This window comes from Canis lupus, chromosome 32 (genome assembly GCF_003254725.2).
Source record: "Canis lupus dingo isolate Sandy chromosome 32, ASM325472v2, whole genome shotgun sequence".
Lineage (NCBI taxonomy): Eukaryota > Metazoa > Chordata > Mammalia > Carnivora > Canidae > Canis > Canis lupus.
The window spans coordinates 4,805,682-4,830,657 of NC_064274.1; the positions used below are offsets into that span (position 1 = coordinate 4,805,682).

Sequence of the window (24,976 nt, forward strand, 5' to 3'; positions counted from 1 at the left end):
CCCTCTAAATGTTTCTTTTTATTTAACAGAGACGACTCAACCTAGTTTCTTTCCTTTTTTGCTTTTCTCATATCCTCATAGAGGTAAGATTAATGCTGTATACTAGTGAGGCAATTGGCTTAGGTTTCTAGTATTTTAATTTTCTTGTATTAAATAAATAAGTTGTGTTTAAGTTATAAGCAATCTAAAATTATTTTGGGTAGTGAGAGGTATGAATATATTAAATTTGCATGGTGTGATAAAAAGAATAAAATGGACATGTAAATGAAATTAACTGTATCTAGCTTGAGTATTGATATACACATGTATATTATTTATGGACTTGATTCTAATTATTCATACATGCATTCCTCAAACTGACGAATATAGTAAATTATAATAATTGTGTGTGACTTATGATGACTGTGTTTGTAGTTTTTGTGTTATAAGGAAATTGTCACTTGGAATAAAGAAGCATGATTGTTGGCCCCTGAATGTTTTTAATATATTTGTTTTCTAATATGTTGTAACCAAAGACCTGCCTTTTATAGGACATTAACAAGTGCTGGTAAAGACCTGCAAGATAATTTTCTGAAGGCTTTGGCACTGAGAGAAGAAGACAATCGCAATGGAAAAGTGAGCGTGAGTACATTTCACCCAACAGCTAAAAATGTATACTTATTGTATAATGTACTTATTGTAAAATTGTGTACTTATTGTATAATTATACAAATTATGTAGAAAAAATTTTATTCCCACTTATGTCTGTAGAAGTACCCACATGATGAAAAAAATAAGATTCTATACAGCTATTGTAGAGAAAATGCATGTACTTGATAGACTGGTTGTCATCTCCAACTTTGTGTTAGTCTTATGTTGAAACTTGCTGCTTCATTTCAGCTCAGCCTCATAGTACACTCTTCCAAGTCACATTATCCACTCACCCCCTCTGGATAAGTACTATAGAGAACATAAAAATAGAAAATTGAAGAAAAAGAAATTGAATAGAGAGTGGTTGGTTGCTTTAGCTAAAGTATATAGAAAATCACTTAGAGGAGGTGACATCTGTTAGGACTTCAATCACATGAGAAGGTAGCCACAGAATTTCAAAGAAGAGATACTCCAAATAGAAAAGGATTTGAGAGGAAGAGACATTCCAAGAAAAAGGAACAGCGTATTGAAAACTTCTGACATAATAGTAATCATGACATATTCAAGAGATGGTAAGAAGATCAGAATGGCTAGAATATATTTATTCAAAGGGATTATAGAGACAGGTGATCTGAGAGGAAGTCGGCAGGCAGATCATACAGATTTTAAGGAATTTTGATTATAAAGATAAATTACTCTTTAATTATAATTTTTATATTCTTCTATTTCTAAACTTATAAAGTCAAAGGACAACTTAAGTAGAGAAGTGACCTACTAATCTTTTTTAAAATTTAACTTATTTTTTATATTTTTGATAGTTATATTTGTTTTTTTAAAAAAGTTATTTAAATCTTAAATAATATATATATATTATTTATAATGTATTATAATGTATTATTGGTTCCAGAGGTAGAAGTCAGTGAGTCCTCAGTCTTATATAAAACCCAGTGCTCATTACATCACATGCCCTCCTTAATGTTCATCACCCGGCTACCCTGTACTTCCACCCTCCAGTGACCCTCAATTTGTTTCCTAAGATTAAGAGTCTCTTATTTATCTCCCTCTCTGATTTCATCTTGTTTTATTTATTCCTCTCTTCTGTTGATCCTCTGTTTTATTTTTTAAATTCCACATATGAGTGAGATCATATGATAATTGTGTTTCTCTGATTGACTAATTTCACTTAGCATAATATCCTCTAGTTCCAGCCACATCATTGCAAATGGCAAGATTTCATTTTTATGATGGCTGAGTAGTAGTCCATACCACACACACATACCACATCTTTATCCATTCATTTGTCTATGGACATCTGGGCTCTTTCCATAATTTGGCTATTATAGACATCACTGCTATAAACATTGGGGTGCAGGTACCTCTTTGGATCACTACACATTTATCTTTGGGATAAATACTCAGTAGTGCAATTGCTGGGTCGTAGGAAGCTCTGTTTTCAACTTTTTGAAGAAACTCCATACAGTTTTCCAGAGCGGCTGCACCAGCTTGCATTTTCACCAACAGTGTAAGAGGGTTCCCCTTTCTCCAAATCCTCACCAACATGTCTTATTTCCTGGCTTGTTAATTTTAGCCATTCTAACTGATGTGAGGTGGTATCTCATTGTGGTTTTCATTTGTATTTCCCTGATGCCAAGTGATGTTGAGCATTTTATGTGTCTGTTGGCCATTTATATGTCTTCTTTGGGAAATGTCTGTTCATGTCTTCCCCCCATTTTTTGATTGGATTATTTGTCCTTTGGGTGTTGAGTTTAATAAGTTCTTTATAGATCTTGGAGACTAGCCCTTTATCTGATATGTCATTTGCAAATATTTTCTCCCATTCTTTAGGTTGCCTTTTGATTTTGTCCACTGTTTCCTTTGCTGTGCAGAAGCTCTTTATCTTGATGAAGTTCCAGTGGTTCATTTTTGCCTTTGTTTCCCTTGCATTTGGAGAGGTGTCTAGCAAGAAGTTGCTGTCCAAGGTCAAAGAGGTTGCTGCTACCTGTGTTCTCCTTTAGGATTTTAATGGATTCCTGTCTCACATTTAGGTCTTTCATCCTTTTTGAGTCTATTTTTGTGTGTCTGAGGAAATGGTCCAGTTTCATTTTTCTGCATGTGGCTGTCCAATTTTCTCAACACTATTTTTTGAAGAGACTGTCTTTTTTCCATTGGATATTCTTTCTTGCTTTGTCAAATATTAGTTGAACAGAGACCTGAGGGTCCATTACTGTGTTCTCTATTCTGTTCCATTGATCTACCTATGTTTTTGTCCCAGTACCATGCTAGATTACAGCTTTGTAACAGAGCTTGAAGTCCAGAATTGTGATGTCACCAGCTTTGGTTTTCTTTCTTTTTCAACAATTCTTTGGCTATTTGGGGTCTTTTCTGCTTCCATACAAATTTTAGGATTATTTGTTCCAACTCTATGAAATAAGTTGATGGTATTTTGATAGATATTGCACTGAATGTATAGATTGCTCTAGGTAGCATATACTTTTTAACAGTATTTGTTCTTCCAATCCATGAGTATGGAATGTTTTTCCCTTTCTTTGTGTTTTCCTCAATTTCTTTCATGAGTGCTCTATAGTTTTCTGAGTACTAATCTTTTGCCTCTTTGGTTAGGTTTAGTCCCAGGTATCTTATAGTTTTGGGTCGAATTATAAATGGTATTGACTCCTTAATTTAACTTTCTTCTGTCTCATTATTAGTATATAGGAATGCAACTGATTTCTGTTCATTGATTTTATATGCTGCCACTTTGATGAATTCATGTATGAGTTCTAGTAATTTTGGGGTGGAGTCTTTGGGTTTTCCATGTAGAGTGTCATGTCATCTGTAGAGGTGAGAATTTGACTTCTTTGCTGATTCAGACGCCTTTTATTTCTTTTTGTTGTCTGATTGCTGAGGCTAGGACTTCTAGTATTATGTTGAACAGCAGTGGTGGTAGTAGACATCACTCGCATGTTCCTGACTGTAAGGAAAAGCTCTCAGTTTTTTTTCCCATGGAGAATGATATCTGCTGTGGGCCCTTTGTATATGGCTTTTATGATATTAAGGTATTTTTCTCTATCCCTAAAATGTGAAGAGTTTTAATCAAAGAAAGGATGCTGTACTTTGTCAAATGCTTTTTCTGCATCTATTGAGAGGATCATGTGGTTCTTGTCCTGAGAAGTGACCTAATCTTATTTACACTTTAGAAAGCTTGATCTCACTGCTGCTGTACAGGGTGGAAGATGTGGAGAGGATGCCTAGAGAGAGGCAAGGAGGTAAGATAGGGAGCTTTTGTGTTTTTTTTTAAGGTTTTATTTATTTATTCATGAGAGACAGAGAGAGAGAGGGGGGTAGAGACAGAGGCAGAGGGAGAAGCAGGCTCCCCGTGGGGAGCCCAATGTGGGACTCGATCCCCAGACTCCAGGATCATGCCCCGAGCTGAAGGCAGATGCCCAACCGCTGAGCCACCGAGGCATCCCTGATAGGGAGCTTTTGTAATCAACCAGCAAGAGATGAAATTCTTACAACAAGGTGGTACTAATAGAGATAGAGGGAAGTTACCAAATCATGCCTGTATTTTGGAGGCAGAATTTGATGTATTTGATGTGGAATATTAAATAAATGAAAGTAGGATGACTATTAGGTTTTTGTCTTGAACACATTGTAGATGATGATACTACTCACTATGACAGGATAATTCTTGAGGAATGCTGATTTCAGGAATCAGTAATGAAATTGCGCCATGTTGGCAATTTAATTTTGTGATGCCTCTTGATACTCAAGTGGAGAAGTTGGTTGGTCTTTTACATATATTGCTTTGGAACTTAGGGGAGAAGTCTTGGCTAGAATATAAATCTGAAAGATACTAACATCTAAATGGTATGTAAAGTCATGGACTTGCAAATGTTGACTAGACAGCAAGTGTAGGTAAAAAGCCTGAGGTCTTATAATGGGTCTTTTGGGTACTCCAACATTTAGAGATCTGGAATGTTTGAAAAAGCCAGCAAAAATGATACTGACAAGTAGCAAGTAGAAGAAAAGTCAGGTGGAAGCAATGCTACAAACATGGGAGAAGAAACAATTTCAAAGGAAAGAATACTCACCATTGTCAAATGCTGCTAAGAGGTTAAATAAGATGATGCATTAGTTTTCCCTGTCTTCCATAACAAATTACTACAAACTGGGGGCTTACGACAACTGAAACTTATTTTCTCACAGTTCTGGAGGCCAGAAGTTTGAAATCACGATGTTGGCAGAACCGTGTTCTCTCTAAAGGATCTAGGGGAGAATCTTTTCTATGCCTTTTTTCTTAGTTTATCGTGTTTCGGGAAATCACTGATGTTCTTTGGTTTGTAGACATATCGCTGTAATCAATGCCTCCAACAACACATGGATTCTCCCTCTGCACTTGTGTTTGTCTTTTGTTCTTATAACAACACCAATCATATTGGATCTTCCTCCCCAGTTGAGTATGGCCTAACCTAGTTTTATTACATCTACAAAGATCTTATTTCCAAATAAGTTCATACTTATAGGTACTGAGGGTTAAACGCTCAACATCTCTTCTGTGGGGGCGCATAACTCAACCCACAACAAATGATAAAAAGTTTGACATTGTTTTTTGCTACGAAAATGCTATTGTTACACTGATGAGGGCTGTTTCAATGAGGGGTATAGGTAAATGTCTCATTGGAATAGGTAGAAAAAAGAAATAAAGTATGTAAGTGAAAATAAGGAGAAACAACTGTTTTTTGAGGATTTTTGCAGTGAAGTATAGTGTAGACATTGAGTGACAGCTGGAGTAGGGCCTGGAATCTAGGAAGTTCATTTTGTTGTATTTTAATTTAAGATGAATAATATGAACCCGTGTTTTCTGTTAATGGGAATTATCCAGTACAGTGTAGAGTATTGATGGTTTAGGAGAGAAAGGAAATAATTGCTGGAAAGAAGTCCTTAAAAGGAAGATAGATGGGAGGCAATACACTAGGAAGGGGTTTGTCTTTGAGAGGGGCAGAAGCCATCCTTAAAATTATAGCAAGAGGGGAGAAAGAGTCTGTAGGCACATCTGCTAAGTAGGTTGGTGAACTTGGGTTTGGGGTGATGAGGGAGCTCTACTATGAGTGTGTCTATTTTCTCTTCATTGTTGGTCTGAATGATCTTTAATTACATCATTATAGATTTGTTTTTTCCCTAAGAAAGGTACTAAATTTAACTTTTATTGAGTATGCTAAATAGTTGACCTTAAATGTTGGGATTTGGAAACTAGAATCTTATCAGACTCATTCATGGCTTTGCTGACTCTGAAACTAGCATGGTCATTTCTTTGGGTCTTTGAATTCCTGATATTATAATCAGCAGAATACATATCATTTTATCAGGGATGGCATTTAAGGCTTAAACTTTTGTTTCCTAGTCTGGTCTTAATGCAGACTCCAAATGGTTTTATAGAAAAGTATTTATAAGAGAATAAACATATTTTAGACAGATCTAATTATAAGGATCACAAGCTTACTTAAAAGCCATTTAGTAAATGGATATGCTTTTTAAAAAGTAGTCCTATAAAGTATATAATAGTCATGAGATTTGAATGTATATTAATTTGCTGTCAGCAGAAATTATATGTGAATTCTATGAGGTCTGAACTCTCCAAAGGAAATAACTGTTTCCTAAGTATTAGCATTTCTCTACATAGTGAGTGCAAAATGAATGGAGAACTTCAACCCAGAGGCTCATTTGCTGTTCTTTTTGTTTCATTTTAATGAAAGTATGTGCTAGAAAAATTATGATATAGTTTTAGAACTGATGTAGTTGATCTACATGACCTAATAAAGCTTGAAGGACTAATTCCATAGCAATTTTCTTAGGTAATTTTCTTTAAATGTAGTTAAGAAATTAGAAGAAGATTGTATTTATTTTCCCACATAAATACAAATCAAATACAACTTTTTATTTTATTTTTACATTGGGTGATCCCAGGTTTCAAATGCTGTTTAGTGAAATTGGATCCTGATCTGGGTGTCCTCTTTCTCCTTCTGGTCAACTAATTGCAAATTGAATTACTATTTTTCTCCATTTAGGCCTTGAGTTTCCTCTGCCAAAGGGTATAGAGCTTGGGAAAACAGAACTCCTGTCTGTCCCCACTTCCCAGTGGGCCTGCCTTCTTTAATACTTCAATGCTCAAGTTGTAGGATTACTTGCTTATTATATATACTCATACCATTTCTGCAAACCTACTGCTTAGGCATGTGGTCTTAGGGCTGTGCCCTGGGATGGAACAGCATTTTATGACAATTAAAAGTTTATAGATATTGTTTAGGTAAATACTTTTTTTTAAAAAAAGCTTGTATTAAGCAGGGGGTAACTTGATTTAATGCAAGAATCAATATTATTTGATGAATGCCTCCAAATTTAATGTATAATACATACTACGTATAAATGTATGCATGGGTATACACACATATATAATAAGCATTTGATTAAAAAATATGCACATTCCTTTCTTTACATTTTTTTCCCAAAATACTCTTTATTTTTCTGAACAAGAATTTATTTTTTTATAATAAATTTATTTTTTATTGGTGTTCAATTTACCAACATACAGAATAACACCAGTGCTCATCCCGTCAAGTGCCCTCTTCAGTGCCCATCACCCATTCACCCCCACCCCCCACCCTCTTCCCCTTCCACCACCCCTAGTTCATTTCCCAGAGTTAGGAGTCTTTATGTTCTGTCTCCCTTTCTGATATTTCCCACACATTTCTTCGCCCTTCTCTTATATTCCCTTTCACAATTATTAATATTCCCCAAATGAATGAGAACATATAATGTTTGTCCTTCCCCGATTGACTTATTTCACTCAACATAATACCCTCCAGTTCCATCCACGTTGAAGCAAATGGTGGGTATTTGTCATTTCTAATGGCTGAATAATATTCCATTGTATACATAGACCACATCTTCTTTATCCATTCATCTTTCGATGGACACCGAGGCTCCTTCCACAGTTTGGCTATTGTGGACATTGCTGCTAGAAACATCGGGGTGCAGGTGTCCCGGTGTTTCATTGCCTCTGTATCTTTGGGGTAAATCCCCAACAGTGCAATTGCTGGGTCGTAGGCAGGTCTATTTTTAACTCTTTGAGGAACCTCCACACAGTTTTCCAGAGTGGCTGCACCAGTTCACATTCCCACCCACAGTGTAAGAGGGTTCCCTTTTCTCCACATCCTCTCCAACATTTGTGGTTTCCTGCCTTGTTAATTTTCCCCATTCTCACTGGTGTGAGGTGGTATCTCATTGTGGTTTTGATTTGTATTTCTCTGATGGCCAGTGATGCAGAGCATTTTCTCATGTGCATGTTGGGCAAGTCTATGTCTTCCTCTGTGAGATTTCTGTTCATGTCTTTTGTCCATTTCATAATTGGATTGTTTGTTTCTTTGGTGTTGAGTTTCATAAGTTCTTTCCAGATCTTGGAAACTAGCCCTTTATCTGATACGTCATTTGCAAATATCTTCTCCCATTCTGTAGGTTGTCTTTCAGTTTTGTTGACTGTATCCTTTGCTGTGCAAAAGCTTTTTATCTTGATGAAGTCCCAATAGTTCATTTTTGCTTTTGTTTCTTTTTCCTGCGTGGATGTATCTTGCAAGAAGTTACTGTGGCTGAGGTCAAAAAGGGTGTTGCCTGTGTTCTCCTCTAGGATTTTGATGGAATCTTGTCTCACATTTAGATCTTTCATCCATTTTGAGTTTATCTTTGTGTATGGTGCAAGAGAGTGGTCTAGATTCATTCTTCTGCATGTGGATGTCCAATTTGCCCAGCACCATTTATTGAAGAGATTTTCTTCCAGTGGATAGTCTTTCCTCCTTTATCGAATATTGGTTGACCATAAAGTTCAGGGTCCACTTCTGGCTTCTCTGTTCTGTTCCATTGATCTATGTGTCTGTTTTTGTGCCAGTACCACACTGTCTTGATGACCACAGCTTTGTAGTACAACCTGAAATCTGGCATTGTGATGCCCCCAGATATGGTTTTCTGTTTTAAGATTCCCCTGGCTATTCGGGGTCATTTCTGATTCCACACAAATCTTAAAATAATTTGTCCTAACTCTCTGAAGAAAGTCCATGGTATTTTGATAGGGATTGCATTAAACATGTAAATTGCCCTGGGTAACATTGACATTTTCACAATATTAATTCTGCCAATCCATGAGCATAGAATATTTTTCCATCTCTTTGTGTCTTCCTCAATTTCTTTCAGAAGTGTTCTATAGTTTTTAGGGTATAGATCCTTTACTTCTTTGGTTAGGTTTATTCCTAGGTATCTTATGCTTTTGGGTGCAATTGTAAATTTGATTGACTCCTTAATTTCTCTTTCTTCAGTCTCATTGTTAGTGTATAGATATGCCACTGATTTCTGGGCATTGATTTTGTATCCTGCCACGCTATCAAATTGCTGTATGAGTTCTAGCAATCTTGGGGTGGAGGCTTTTGGGTTTTCTATGTAGAGTATCATGTCATCGGCGAAGAGGGAGAGTTTAACTTCTTTGCCAACTTGAATGCCTTTAATGTCTTTTTGTTGTCTGATTGCTGAGGCTAGGACTTCCAGTACTATTTTGAATAGCAGTGGTGAGAGTGGACATCCCTGTCTTGTTCCTGATCTTAGAGGAAAGGCTCCCAGTGCTTCCCCATTGAGAATTATAGTTGCTGTGGGCTTTTTGTAAATGGCTTTTAAGATGTTGAGGAATGTTCCGTCTATCCCTACGCTCTGAAGAGTTTTGATCAGGAAGGGATGCTGTATTTTGTCAAATGCTTTCTCTGCATTTAATGAGAGGATCATATGGTTCTTGGTTTTTCTCTTGCTGATATGATGAATCACATTGATTGTTTTACGAGTGTTGAACCAGCCTTGTGTCCCAGGGATAAATCCTCCTTGGTCATGGTGAATAATTTTCTTAATGTGCTGTTGGATCCTATTGGCTAGTATCTTGGTGAGAATTTTTGCATCCATGTTCATCAGGGATATTGGTCTGAAATTCTCCTTTTTGGTGGGGTCTTTGTCTGGTTTTGGAATTAAGGTGATGCTGGCCTCATAGAACGAATTTGGAACTACTCCATCTCTTTCTATCTTTCCAAACAGCTTTAGTAGAATAGGTATGGTTTCTTCTTAAAGGTTTGATAGAATTACCCTGGGAAGCCATCTGGCCCTGGACTTTTGTGTCTTGGGAGGTTTTTGATGACTGCTTCAATTTCCTCCCTGGTTATCGGTTGTTCAGGTTGTCTATTTCTTCCTGTTCCAGTTTTGGTAGTTTGTGGCTTTCCAGGAATGCGTCCATTTCTTCTAGATTGCCTAATTTATTGGTGTTTAGCTGTTCATAATATGTTTTTAAAATCGTTTGCATTTCCTTGGTGTTGGTAGTGATGTCTCCTTTCTCATTCATGATTTTATTAATTTGAGTCTCCTCTCTCTTCTTTTTAATAAGGCTGGCTAATGGTTTATCTATCTTATTAATTCTTTCAAAGAACCAACTCCTGGTTTTGTTGATCTGTTCCACAGTTCTTCTGGTCTCGATTTTGTTGAGTTGTGCTCGAATCTTTATTAACTCTCTTCTTTTGCTGGGTGTATGATCTATTTGCTGTTTTTTCTCTAGCTCCTTTAGGTGTAAGGTTAGCTTTTGTATTTGAGTTCTTTCCAGTTTTTGAATGGATGCTTGTATTGCGATGTATTTCCCCCTTAGGACTGCTTTTGCTGCATCCCAAAGATATTGAACGGTTGTATCTTCATTCTCATTAGTTTCCATGAATCTTTTTAATTCTTCCTTAATTTCCTGTTTGACTCTTTCATCTTTTAGCAGCATGGTCCTTAACCTCCACGTGTTTGAGGTCCTTCCAAACTTCTTATTGTGATTTAGTTCTAATTTCAAGGCATTATGGTCTGAGAATATGCAGGGGACAATCCCAATCTTTTGGTATCGGTTCAGACCCGATTTGTGACCCAGTATGTGCTCTATTCTGGAGAAAGTTCCATGTGCACTTGAGAAGAATGTGTATTCAGTTGAGTTTGGATGTAAAGTTCTGTAGATATCTGTGAAATCCATCTGGTCCAGTGTATCATTTAAAGCTCTTGTTTCTTTGGATGTGTTGTGCTTAGAACACCTATCGAGTATAGAAAGCACTAGATTGAAGTCACCAAGTATAAGTGTATTATTATCTAACTATGTCTTAACTTTGGTTATTAATTGATTGATATATTTGGCAGCTCCCACATTCGGGGCATATATATTAAGGATTGTTAAGTCCTCTTGTTGGATAGATCCTTTAAGTATGATATAGTGTCCCTCTTCATCTCTCACTATAGTCTTCGGGGTAAATATTAGCTTATCTGATATAATGATGGCTACCCCTGCTTTCTTTTGAGGACCATTTGAATGGTAAATGGTTCTCCAACCTTTTATTTTCAGGCTGTAAGTGTCCCTTGGTCTAAAATGAGTCTCTTGTAGACAGCAAATAGATGGGTCCTGCTTTTTTATCCAGTCTGAAACCCGGCGCCTTTTGATGGGGTCATTAAGCCCATTCACGTTCAGAGTTACTATTGAAAGATATGAGTTTAGTGTCATCACGATATCTATTCAGTCCTTGTTTTTGTGGACTGTTCCATTGAACTTCTTCTTAAAGGAGAATTTTAAGAGTCCCCCTTAAATTTCTTGCAGAGCTGGTTTGGAGGTCACATATTCTTTAAGTTCCTGCCTGTCTTAGAAGCTCTTTATCTCTCCTTCCATTCTGAATGAGAGCCTTGCTGGATAAAGTATTCTTGGTTGCATTTTCTTCTCATTTAGGACCCTGAATATATCCTGCCAGCCCTTTCTGGCCTGCCAGGTCTCTGTGGAGAGGTCTGCTGTTACCCTAATACTCCTCCCCATAAAAGTCAGGGATTTCTTGTCTCTTGCTACTTTAAGGATCTTCTCTTTATCTTTGGAATTTGCAAGCTTAACTATTAAATGTCAAGGTGTGTTGAACAGTTTTTATTGATTTTAGGGGGGGATCTCTCTATTTCCTGGATCTGAATGCCTGTTTCCCTTCCCAGATTAGGAAAGTTTTCAGCTATGATTTGTTCAAATACATATTCTGGCCCTCTGTCCTTTTTGGTGCCCTCGGGAACCCCAATTAAACGTAGGTTTTTCTTCCTCAGGCTGTCGTTTATTTCCCTTAATCTATCTTCATGGTCTTTTAATTGTTTGTCTCTTTTTTCCTCAGTTTCCCTCTTTGCCATCAACTTGTCTTCTATGTCACTCACTCGTCCTTCCACCTCGTTAACCCTCGTTGTTAGGACCTCTAGTTTTGATTGCATCTCATTCAATTGATTTTTAATTTCTGCCTAATTGGATCTAAATTCTGCAGTCATGAAGTCTCTTTAGTCCTTTATGCTTTTTTCTAGAGCCACCAGTAGCTGTATAATAGTGCTTCTGAATTGGCTTTCTGACTTTGAATTGTAATCCAGATTTTGTAACTCTCTGGGAGAGAGGACTGTTTCTGATTCTTTCTTTTGAGGTGAGGTTTTCCTTCTAGTCATTTTGCTCAGTGCAGAGTGGCCAAAAACAAGTTGTATTGGGAAAAGGAGAAAAAGAGAGGAGAGAAAGAAGGAAAGAAATGTGAAAAAGAAAAAAGAAAAAAAGAAATAAAAAAGAAAAAGAGAAAGAAAAAGAAAGAAAGGAAAAAAAGGTGGGGGAAGCAAACAGAAATCAAAAAGCAAAAAAACAAAACAAAACAAAACAAAAAACCATGGGGGAGTATCTTCTGACTCTGTGTACTTTAAGTCCCTTGACTTCCCCTGGAACTTGTCCGTCTAGCTGGTCTTCTGGGGGAGGGGCCTGTTGTGCTGATTTTCAGGTGTTAGCACTTGGGGGAGCTGCTCTGCCCCCTGCCTGGTCCAGGGCTCAGTGAGGGTTGTTTACCCCGTGAGGCCCCAGGAGGAACAACCGCAGTGGTGGGGCCAGCTCTGGAGCCCTGGAGTCAGCTCCCGCAGTACCTCCAGAGCTCTCTGTCTGCAGGGCCTGGAGGCTCGGGGCGGGGCCGCTGATCTGCTCAGCTCGAGGTAGGAGCGTCCTTGCTGTCCTGGGCCCTCCCGGTTTCTGCCTGTCCCGGGGGGAGGCCGGATCCTAGGCTGTGTCCTGGCGCCCTGTGCTCCCGGCCTGTGCTGTTGGATTCGCTCCCGCCCCGCAGCCCCCTCCGCGGAGCCGCCCCCGAGCCCCCGCGAGCTGCTCCCGCCCCGCAGCCCCCTCCGCGGAGCCGCCCCCGAGCCCCTCTGAGCTGCTCCCGCCCCGCAGCCCCCTCCGCGGAGCCGCCCCCGAGCCCCCCGAGCTGCTCCCGCCCCGCAGCCCCCTCCGCGGAGCCGCCCCCCCGCCCCCCCGAGCTGCTCCGGGTCCCCAGTGCGCGCTGCAGCCCTTAGGGAGCTCGGCGCACTCTCCCGGGGCGCAGGTGCCGGTTAGTGTCCCCGGGAGCCCGAGGGCATCCCCGCCCTCCTGGGTCCTGCTCCAACTCCCCGCGAGCCCCTTTCCCCCGGGAAGGTTGGTGCAGCTCCTGCTCCTCCGGGACGGGGCTCTCCTGTCCTGGGGACACTCGCCCCGGCCTCAGCCCGGCTCCTCGCGGGGCCCCTCCCCCTCGGAGGCCTTTTGTGTCTTTATTTCTTTTTCCCCGTCTTCCTACCTTGATAGAAGCACGAACTCTTCTCACTGTAGCATTCCAGCTGTTCTCTCTTTAAATCTCAGGCCGAATTTGTAGATTTTCAGATGATTTGAAGGTTATCTAGGTAATTTGGTGGGGACAGGTTATTTGGGGACCCTACTCTTCCGCCATCTTGCCCCTCCTCCTCTTCCCAAAATACTCTTGTTTTAAATTACTATGATGTTCTCTGCACTTAGTTTAGACCAAACATTGATACTTATGCACAATTCATGTACGGAAATGTTAAAAGGATTTTTATTATGTAAAGCTTCATATGAGAGATATAATGAATATTTTTTCCTGCTAATATAACTAATTTTAAGTATGTACCATAGATGTATGAAAATATTTCTACTTCATGATTCAGATTTAAAAATTCTTTAACAACTAAAATAAGTAACCATTTTCTTCTCACTTATAAGCAAATTTATTGTTTTCTGAGAAAGTGTAGATTTCTGATTGCTTATGTTCTAGTTTTTAAACACTACACTGTAGTGAGGTATTCATTAAGTATGTGTTTATGACAAATACTTGGAAAACAGTTAAACAGGTCTGGTTCTAGGGATCCAGAAACTCAGAGGCAAATCACATTGATGTATAGGTGGACCTAAAATATTCACAGATTTTTAGTGGAATCTTTTGGGTTTTCTATACATAGTATCATGTCCAATGCAAATAGTGAAGGTTTTATATTTCCCTTGCCAACTTGGATGCCTTTTATTTCTTTTTGTTGTCTGATCACTTTGCCTAGGACTTCAGTACTGTGTTAAATAGACATGGTAAGAGTGGTACATCCCTGTCTTGCTTTGATCTTAGAGGAGGAGCTCTCAGTTTTTCCCATTGAGGATGATACTAGCTGTGGGCTTTTCATATATGGCCATTATTATGTTGAGGTATGTTCTGTCTATGACATGATGCTATATATGGAAAACTTGAAAGACTCCACCAAAAAATCTGCTAGAACTGATAAATTCAGGAAAGTTGCAGGATACAAAAATCAGTGTATAGAAATCTGTTGCCTTTCTCTACACCAATACTGAAGCAGCAGAAAGAGAAATTAAGGAGTCAATTCCATTTACTATTGCCCCAAAAACAATAAGATACCTAGATATAAACCTAACCAGAGATGAAAGACATCTACTGTGAAAAGTATAAAACATTGATGAAAGAAAATGACACAAAAATGGAAAGGCATTCCATGCTCATGGGTTGGAAGAACAATATATTGTTAAAATGTGTATACTACCTAAAGCAATCTACACAGTTAATGCAATACCTATCAAAACACTACCAACATTTTTCACAGAGCTAGAACAAACAATCCAAAAATTTGTATGGAACCACAAAAGACACCAAATAGCCGAAGCAACCTTGAAAAAGAAAAGCAGAGTTGGGGGCATCACAATTTTGGACCTCAGGTTATGTTACAAAGCTCTAGTATTCAAAACAGTATGGTACTGGCACAAAACAGACCCATAGATCAGTGGAATAGAAAAGAGAACCCAGAAATAAACCCGTACAACTATATGGTCGATTAATCTTCTACAAAGCAAGAAAGAATATCCAATAGGAAAAAGTCTATTCAGCAAATGGTATTGTGAAAACTGGACAGCAATGTGCAAAGGAATGAAACTGGACCACTTTCTCACACCATACACAAAAGTAAATTCAAAGGGGATTAATGTGAGACCTGAAACCATAAAAATTTTCAAAGAAAACATAGGTAGTAACTTCTTTGACATCAGCCATAGTAGCTTCTTTTTAGATGTCTCTCTCAACAAGGGAAACAAAAGTAAAAATAAACTACTGGGACTACCTCTAAATGAAAAACTGCACAGAGTAGGAAAAAAATCAACAAAACTAAACGGCAATGTATGGAATAGGGGAAGATATTTGCAAATGACATATCTGATAAAGGGTTAGTATCCAAAATATATAAAGAATTTCTAAAACTCAACACCCCCAAAATGAATAATCCAATTAAGAAATGGCCAGAAGACATGAGTAGACATGCAGATGGCCATTAGACACATGAAATGATGCTCAGCATCACTCATTATCAGGAAAATAGAAATCAAAACGGCAATGAGCTATCATTTTACACCTGTCAGAACAGCTAAAATCAAGAACACAAGAAACAACAGATATCAGTAAGGATGTGGAGAAAGGGGAACCCTCTTACACTGTTGGTGGGAATGCAAACTGATGCAATCATTCTGGAAAACAGTATGGAGGTTCCTTGAAAAGTTAAAAATAGAACTACCCTATAATCCAGCAATTGCACTACTAGGTATTTACCCAAAGAATACAAATATACTAATTCAAAGGGATACATGCACTCTGATGTTTATAGCATCATAATCTACAATAGTCAAATTATGGAAGTATCTCAAGCGTCTGTTGACTTATGAATGTATAAAGAAGTGACACACACACACACGAATATTAGTCAGCCATAAAAAATGAAATCTTATTGTTAGCAATCACATAGATGGAGCTGGAGAGTATCATACTAAGCTGAACAAGTCAGTTAGAGAAAGACAAATACCATATGATTGTACTCATATGTGGAATTTAAAAAACAAGAGCAAGAGGACAAAGAGAGAGAGAAGCAAACCAAGAAACAAGACTCGTAACTATAGAGAACATACTGATGGTTACCAGAAGGGAGGTGGCCTGGGGGCCTAAATAGGTAGTGGGGATTAAGTAGTGCATTTGTGATGAGCATCGGATGTTGTGTAGAAGTATTGAATTACTATATTGTACACCTGAAACTAATATTACACTGTATATTAACTAACTGGAATTTAAATAAAAACTCAGAAAAAATTTAGAGAACTAAGAACATTGTGTGACTATGTGAGGTATTGAAAAATCATTCTCAGAAAAATTAGTGAAAATGTTAAATAAATATTTTATTAAGTTGAGATGAAGGGTAATTTTTTTTCTTGCAATGTCCAAAAATACCTTAATGGAAGTATAAAATTACAGAGGGTGCATGAATGAAGATGTAATGTCTTGAGAGCATTTCATATATGTGATAGAGTCTAAAGAAAATTTTAAAGGTCAAAATGTGATGATCGTATGAAGAAAAGACTAGGTAGAAATTGGAATATAACAGTAAAATGGGTTATTGTGAAACAACAGTTTTCAGTTTCTTTCTAGATTACTTTGAGCTATTTACATAGTTAATCATTTCCTATCTTGGTGTCTATGTCATAATTATCTTATAGTTTTCTTACTTTAGGTTTCATTCTCTTTCTACTTGAAAGAGTACTCTACTTGAACTTGTAATCCTTTCCAATATACCCATTTTTCCTTGGTATGATCCAGCCCCTGTACATCCAGTGCCATGAATCCACTGAATATGTTTCTTAATACCAAACCAGAGGCCTAGGTCTTTGCTGTGCATCTATTAATTAATTTATTCAATTATTCATTAAATGGTGATACCTGTTCTATAATAGGCATTATATTAGCTTCTGGGGATACAGTGGATTTCAAGTGCCTTATGGAGCTGAGAGTTGCTTGTGAAAGAAAGTGAATAGTCAAGTAAACATACAAATAAAGCAAAATTTCAACTAGTGCTGACAGGTACTATGAAGGAAAAACAAAAAGTTCTGATTGTGTATAAATGGTCAGGAAGTAATATGATCAGATTTTCAGACAGAAAAAAAAATAGAACATATTCAGGATAGAGAACAAGCTACAGAGAGAATAAAACATTCCAATACATGCAAGATCAGATTAGAGAAGATGAAATAATAGCTTGGATCAGGAAGATGATAGGGAAGTAAAGAGACCTAATTGACAGCTATGTAGAAGGTAAACTAGGCAGGATAAGGTGATAGCTAAGACTATGGCTGTTTAAACAAAGGGAGTGGACATGGATAACTGGCCTCTACAGCTGAATAGATGGCTATTCTTCGATACATGGTGCACTCAAAGATCAGGAAAGGGGCATAGAGAAATCATGGATCTGATTGTTGGTATATTGAATTTGAGTTCTCTTGGCAAAAGAAGTTGTTGAAATGTTAAGTAAATAGTTGGAGGAAAAAAGATCTAAAATTCATCTCCACATTGCTATACCTCAGATACTTAAATTTATATGCATTGAAATTAATTTTCTTTTTTCCCTCCACTCTTCATGTCTCACATCCAGTGAGTTACCAAGCCCAGTCAGTTCCACCTTGAAATAGGTCTCCCACATTTGTGGGAGAGGAAGCAGAGAAGCCACAGAAGTAGGCAGTAGCCATCTCAGAGGGCTCTGTTGTGCTGTGCTCAGTAATATGAGACAGTGCTTAGAAAATGATGAGTAACTGTCAGAGAACTTAGACAAATGGTTGATGTGATCAAACATGCATTTTAAGAATACACTGGCAGCAGTACAGATTTTATACACTTACAGGTTTTATTAGAGTTCTAAAGATTGTTGATCATTACCAGATACTATAGCAATCAGAATATTAAAACAAGTACTTTGTTATGGACTTTGTTTTATGTTATAGGAAACTACAGTCTATTTTATTAATTTTCTACTCTGTGCAAACCACTTTTCTATTTGCCATAAACAAAGATGGAAAAGACATGGACTCCCCCAACAGTTTCTAATGTAATAAGATTATGTAACTCTTTTAAGTGGCTAGGTGACGGAATGGGGATGGGCGAGTTGTTCTTTTTCAGATGGTACTAAACTAAGAATCTTGGATTTATTGAATGGAAAAAACAAAAAATATTCCCTTCCTAATCAGAGACTCATGAGAATTGTAATGAAAAGTCACATGCTGTTCTGGGCTGAGAAAATGGAACCTGTTGACACTTATTTTCCCACTGAATGTTGACTGTGTAAACAGTTACATGGCTGACCAGTTTGGGCTTTGAAATATGCATTATTGAAGCTGTTATAAAAGCACTGCTTACAACTTTTCCTTCAGAGTTATTGAAAGAAACCACTGTACATGGGTAAGGAAAACCTATGAATTAGGCAGTTCCTAATATACCCATTTCCTGTGTTGAAATCTCTATGAAACATAAGATTGCGTTGTATATGACCAGAAACATTGTGCTGACATGATCTTTTCCCTCCTCGCTATTTTCCAACTTCTATAAAATGTTCCTTTTCAAGAAAATGAAGGTATTATACAGATGTTTATTTCCTTTTTAATTGAATCCATGCCTGTCCATTAATAAACCCTTATGGAAATTATATCACTCATTCAATCGTACCTTCATTTTAAACAAATTACATCAGTGTTCGGAATATAAAATGGACATTAACTAACATTTTACTGAAAAAGGTGTAGTTGAATAGATCTTTAATTTTTTTTTATGTTCTAGATAAAAAATACAATACGTAGACAGTGAGAAATTCTGGAAAGAGTAGATGTTATGGACCCATATTAATCTGAGTTTGATTCTTGGATTTCCCATTCCTTACAAGCTAAACAGAAGGTCTTCAACTTTGCAGAGCCTGTTTCCCTATCCATGATAACAGAGATAATCATTTTTGTACAGCTGAGATATTTCTAGAATAAAATTATATAATGTTTAAGGCACAAATTAGCTAATACTCAGTAGGTGTTTTCTTTTAGTAGGTGTTTATAAAATATAAGGAATACGTGTTCTGTAAAAAAGAAAGAAAGAAAGAAAGAAAGAAAGAAAGAAAGAAAGAAAGAAAGAAAGAAAAAAGATAGTATGTGTTCTGTTAGTTCAGGTTCCCTAGAAGTAGGGCCTAAGATGCAGATTTTAGTGGAAGTTATTTGGTGAGAAAGTTCTCTCATGTGAAACCTGTTATGGGCATGACAGAGGCATGATAGTACAGAAGAGAATAGTAGGCAGAGATGGGATTTCAGTGGCAACTAGCTTCAGTCTGAGCTCTGTGAGCTCTGGGGCATGAATTGTATCAGTTTGTTTTGCCTTGAGGCAAGGGGAGTATGCTTTATACACACTCTCCTTCCCCCCTTCCTGTCTTTCTCAGTTAATCATCAGCTGCCCCAAGGGTTGGGGGGAGGAGGGAGTAAAGTGGCTCAGGTCAGCTAAGGGCAGTACTTTCTGAGGAAAGAGCAGGTGTGAACCATTAGCCATTAACACCTGCAGCATCTGGCTGGCGCTGGGTGCAGCAGCCTGGGAAGGGGGATCTGGGAGGGACACGGCCAACATGTACTGCAGATGCAAAAGGTTAGTTTCAGCCATTTTTGAAAGAAAAGAATGCTACTTTTTCAATATGTAATCACATATATGCCAAAACATATTTTCATCTAAGGTATTTACATTTATCAATCATTTTTATATAAAGGTTTAATTACTTCTGTAGTGTCCCATTTCTAAAATGAGAATGGTTATTTGAATTAAAATAAAATGTATGTTACTGCAAAGGGATCTTTGTTTACTAATATTACAAGTCCAAATATGGTTTTCAGGTCCAGAAATCTTGCATATATAATAAGCTTTCTCATTTAAATCTTATACCCATGTTCCCATTTATAATAGATATTGTTTTGTTGGATTGACAGAATCAAGCTCATGAATCTACTCATGATTCAGGAACCAACATCATGTCAGAATGCATTCATGAAAGACCTGATTGTGAATATAATAATTGTGGTCATGGGAGTAGAGATATATACTTTATTACTTTCTAAACACTAAATATTTTCAAATTTAGTGCAATCTTTTTTTAAGTCTTTAATTAAATTCCAATTAGTTAATATACACTGTAATATTAGATTCAGATATATAACATAGTGATTCAGCCCTTCCATACATCACCTGGTGTTCTTCTCAATAAGTGCCTTCACCTTAATTCCTATCACCTCTTTAACCCATTCCTCACTCCCCACCTTCTGGTAACTATCAGTTTGTTCTCTATAGTTAAGAGTCTGTTTCTTGGTTTGCCTCTCCATCTCCCTCTCTCTTTTTTTTCCTCTTTATTCATTTGTTTTATTTCATAAGTTCCACATGTGAGTGAAATCGTATGGCATTTGTCTTATTGAATGCTATTGGTTGCTTAATTGTCTTTTTGAATGCTATTGATTGCTTATGGAATAGGAAAAAGAGGAGAGTGGATATAAGTCAGTAAATTTGAAAAATGAACTTCTTGGTCACATTATGGAATTATATGCCCAAAGTTCTATGCAAACAGGTGAGGACGTGAAGAAATAAGGAATCATGTTCATGATTCAACGATCAGTACATTGTTAGGCACAATTCAGAGAGCATTTTAGTGATATCTGGTAAAGAGAAAGATATAAAGAGAAAGATGTACATAATCTTGAAACTAGTAGATGCCTATCTGAGAGAAACTGTCAATCATATATAAGAAGGGAATTACAAGTATGTGCACTGCAGCATTACATGGAATAAAGCAAAATAACCTAAACGTTCATAAACATGAGAACAAGTTGTGGCTCATTTGTAGAATGGGACACCATACAAGCAATCAATGTCAGGAACTAGTTTTATTCTGTTTATCAGTGTGAATCATCTTAAACATATCATGTTAAATTTTAAAAAAGTGTGTTTCAGAATGTAATGTGCAGAATAACCCTCCCTCAGTTCCTGCTAAGCTCTGTTCCTTTCTATGTCTCAGTGTCCTTATCTGTGCATTGGATTTATGACAATAAGTTGATAGAATGGTTGTGAGGATCAAAGGATGCAGCACTGGCAAAGTGCTTAGAACAGTATTGGAACACAGTAAATGGTCAACAAAATTCATTATTAAAAATACAAAAAATTTTTAAAACATACAAAATAATGGACAATCTTTTTATGGATATGCTAATGTTCTAGTCATATAAAAACTCCATTAGAAAAATATACACCAAATTTTGGAAAGTAGTTACATTGCCCAAGATAGGAGGAGGTTGGAAGAGTAAAGAGGGAGAATAGAATTGAAAAAGAGACTCTTATGTATGTCTTATTTCTTTAAAAATTACAATGCCAGTATGGGAGAATAGGAAGATTTGAGTAATCTCCTTAGCTGAATTTTGACTTCTTGAGTATTAATTATGGTAGTTAGGTTAATAAATATTGTGTTGACCTGTTTTATAATTTTCTTTATGTGTGAAATATTTCAGTCATAAATGGAAGCAGGAAACTATTTTTGGAAAAATTTTGAATGAGTAATTACTGGTGAATTTATTGTGTCAAATAAAATGTTTATAAGGAAATAAATTAAAAATGCAGCCACAAGGGCAGATCTTGGGGTGGCAAGTCACAATTATTTTTTCTCTGGAAGTGGAACTCAAATCCAGAAGAGGCCCACTAGAGGCCACAGGTGTCCTGCCTACCCCTGCCCTCCTAGATGATGGATTTATCTTGGGCCAATAGGATTCTCTCTATTGGGAAATAACATTAGAAATAGTGAGTTACAGGGCCAAGGAATCATTGATGCTTAATCTCCTTAAAGAAATGGTTCATGAACTCTAGCTGCTGAGGTCCTTGATCTATTCCTGTATCTTGAATATTCACCACTGTGCCTTTGAATCTGGGAGATAGACTGCAGGACCATTCCAATAAATTTTTATTTTGCATAGAGTACAATTTTTGGTTTACACCCAAGGGAACCTTAACTACAACCTTAAAATTAGTAAGATTTGTCTCTAGTGCAGAGAGGATAATCATTTAGCAAAATCCTTTTGTGGGAACAATTGCTTCCTGTTCCATCCAGAAGAAATGACAAAAAACATTGGATGAATTGGAATCTGTGGATTCATGCTCTGTGTGCATCTAAGAACGCTATTATCTCCTCTAAATCCACTTCTGTATGCTTTCTTTCACGCAGAAATTTAAAGGTTAACTAAGAACAATTGAAAAAAATGCTACAAATTTTGGAGAGAGAAAATAAAAATAGAGTGGGTCCAATAAAATATAAAATTGTTGGATGTGCTGATTGTGGGAATTACCTAAGGGTTTTTACTTTTGAATGCTTCATGTTAATGAAATTATAAAATCTGCTACTCCAGATAACTGTAGAAACATTTACAGATTGTTTTGGATTTGGACATGTGTAAGAAGGGCCAAACCTAGTCATGAGAGTATTTGATCCTTGATGCACCAAAACAGTAATATTTTTTTTCTTCAAATGCATGAATTCTAAGAAAAAAAAAACCTCTGGCTGCCTAATGTTAACAAAGATTATGGCTTTCAAATTGTGAATGATACAAAACAAGCAATGGGAAAAGAAAAATTCTCCATATTTTATTAGAAATGAATGAATTAAATAGCTCTTCTGTCAACAAATAGTTTCACTTCCTAAAACTAACAGTGGTCCTCATAAGGAAGATTCTAGTGCAAATTAGCTATCAGAGAAGATGTTGACTGTACTATAATAAATAACAGAGCTGACCTTCAGAGCAATAAGAGGAATATACTATGATTACTTTTATGAGCAGTTAGTTGCTCTTTATTTACGAACATTATTGCTCAATCTAATTTGCAAAACGTGATGGTAAAGTTGGCATAAAGTTGTAATGCCTAACAGTTATAATTCAGTGTTTGTACTATTAGGAGAAAATTATATTTCATCATATTCAAAGGATTTTTCTTTTGATTTTCCAAATGAGTATTTAGTACTTCAAGAGGTTGGTATGTATGATCTCAGCAAGATTTGAATCACAATCAGAAATTTAGCAATCATGCTGATTTCTCTTTTCCTCCTTAACTCCAGTATGCTGTGAATTAATTAAGTGCTCTCCACAGCTAAGCTTTTGAAGCAGTATTCTGTTTAGATGCTGTAGCTAAAAGAAAACGTGGTTAAGCCTTCCTATTCCTGCCTGCCCCTTGCCCCACTCCGCCCTCCCCCAGTTCCACGGGAACAGTATATTTTACAGCTGGGACTTCACAGGGTTGCATTCCTTTATTTTTTAAAAAAATTTCAATTTTATATTTAAATTCTAGGTAGATAACACATATGGTAAAATTGCTTTCAGGTGCAGAATTTAGTGATTCATCACTTAATATAACACCCAGTGCTCCTCACAACAAATGCCCTCCTTAATACCCAGCACCTATTTAGTCCATCCTCCACCTACCTCCCTCCATCAAAGGATGTATTCCTTTAGATGAAAAAAAACGTGCAAATGTTGGCTGGTGCTTTTCACTAGACCAATTTGACATATCTGACCATTGCTGGTCTCTGTTATCAATCATCCTAAATAGAGAGGTTTAAGGGGACGGACTAGATTTGAACCAAAGTCTTCATTACATGCAGGATAGCAAGAATACCTGCTTAATTTGGCATAAGGGCCAAATACACTTGTATTCTGCCTTAGTTCTTGAGAGATGGGGGCAAAATCTCAGAAGAGTCAGTTTATCTTTCACTCATTTTTTAGAAATCTCTATTCCTCTTCATATTTAACCAACTTTTGCAGTGTTAACAATTACAATTATAATTAAGATTGTTGTCTTTTGTTGAATGACTACTTATAATTTGTCATGTTTCTTGACATAATTATTCATAGCATTCCCTATCGTTGTAATGTCTGTAGGATCTTTAGTGATATCCACTTTTATTTGTGATATTGGTGATGTCTGTCTTCTCTTTTTTCCTAAGGTGTCTGGCCTAGGTTTATCAGTTTTCTTGATCTTGTCGTAGAACTAGCCATTAGCTTCATTGATCTTCTCTATTGATTTAGTGTTGTTTATATCACTGATATTTGCTCTTTGTTATTTCATCTGCTTACTTTGAATTTAATTTTCTCTTTTTTTAGTTTCTTAAGATGAAAGTGTAGGTTTTGATTTGAGACTTATTTTCTAACATAGGTGTTCAGTGCTATATTATTCTAAGCACTGTTTTAATTCCACCAGATATTTTGACATGTCATGTTTTCATTTTAATGCAATTTATTTTTTATGCAGGGCAAATTACTTTCTGGTTTCCCTTTTGTTTTATTTTCTTTTTGAATTGTCTAAAATTTGTGAGTTTTCAAATATTTGGTTTTTTTTCTAGTTTCTAAGATTGCCTCAGTGTTTGAGATTAATTTATTACTTTTGATTACCCATTCCTCTTATTCCTTTTCTGTCATGGTCTTATCATTTGAGATGAACAAGTTAAACAGACACATCACTGTTAGCTGATGTGCTTTCACCCTAGTATTGTGTTCTTAAGTGATCTCTGAGGAGACTAGAGTTTTTGTTTTGTTTCGTTGGTTAATTTTCTGTTTCCTAAATTACTTCTTTGTCTTCTAGGGTAAATCTTTTTTGTATGTATTTGTTGCAAGATTTTTCTCAAATGTCCAGTGATCCTTGGTTATTCATTCATATTTAAGAAAAAGGCAACATAAAAGTTGACTCTGAACTCTTGATAGGTTTTGCATTAACCTAAGTGTGATTGGTCAGGAAACTTGCATTAGGCAGAAACTTTCTTAAATGAGACTGCTCTCTCTGTGACACCAAGCACCTGCTCTGATTCTCTCCAGGGTTGTTTTTAGTTTCTTTAGGTAGTAATCTTCAATATTTTGCCTGGGCATTTAAAGGGTACGGCTGTCAGGCTATTGATAATTCTGTTCATGTAGGTGGAGTGCATTTTTGATTGATTTTCTTGGCCCTACTTCTCACTCCTTGACTTCTATGTAACTGCAGTTTCTGAGGTCTGAGCTTCTTCAGGGGATTCACTAATAAAATTGATTTTCTGCTTGGATGCAGTG

The 24,976-nt window shown here is 36.9% G+C and overlaps 1 protein-coding gene across 16 annotated transcripts in view; it reads left to right on the forward strand.

Annotated features, from left to right (window-relative positions):
- The window catches only part of CFAP299 (cilia and flagella associated protein 299), a 622,454-nt gene that overhangs the window by 222,086 nt on the left and 375,392 nt on the right, over positions 1-24,976 (forward strand). For all 16 annotated transcript variants that reach the window (XR_007407865.1, XR_007407864.1, XR_007407863.1 and 13 more), the window contains one exon: positions 531-621. Coding sequence is in view for 13 of the 16 variants with exons in the window: in XM_049105115.1 (XP_048961072.1) it covers positions 531-621 (91 nt within the window). In the remaining 3 variants the exon portion in view is untranslated. The remainder of the gene's footprint in view (positions 1-530; positions 622-24,976) is intronic.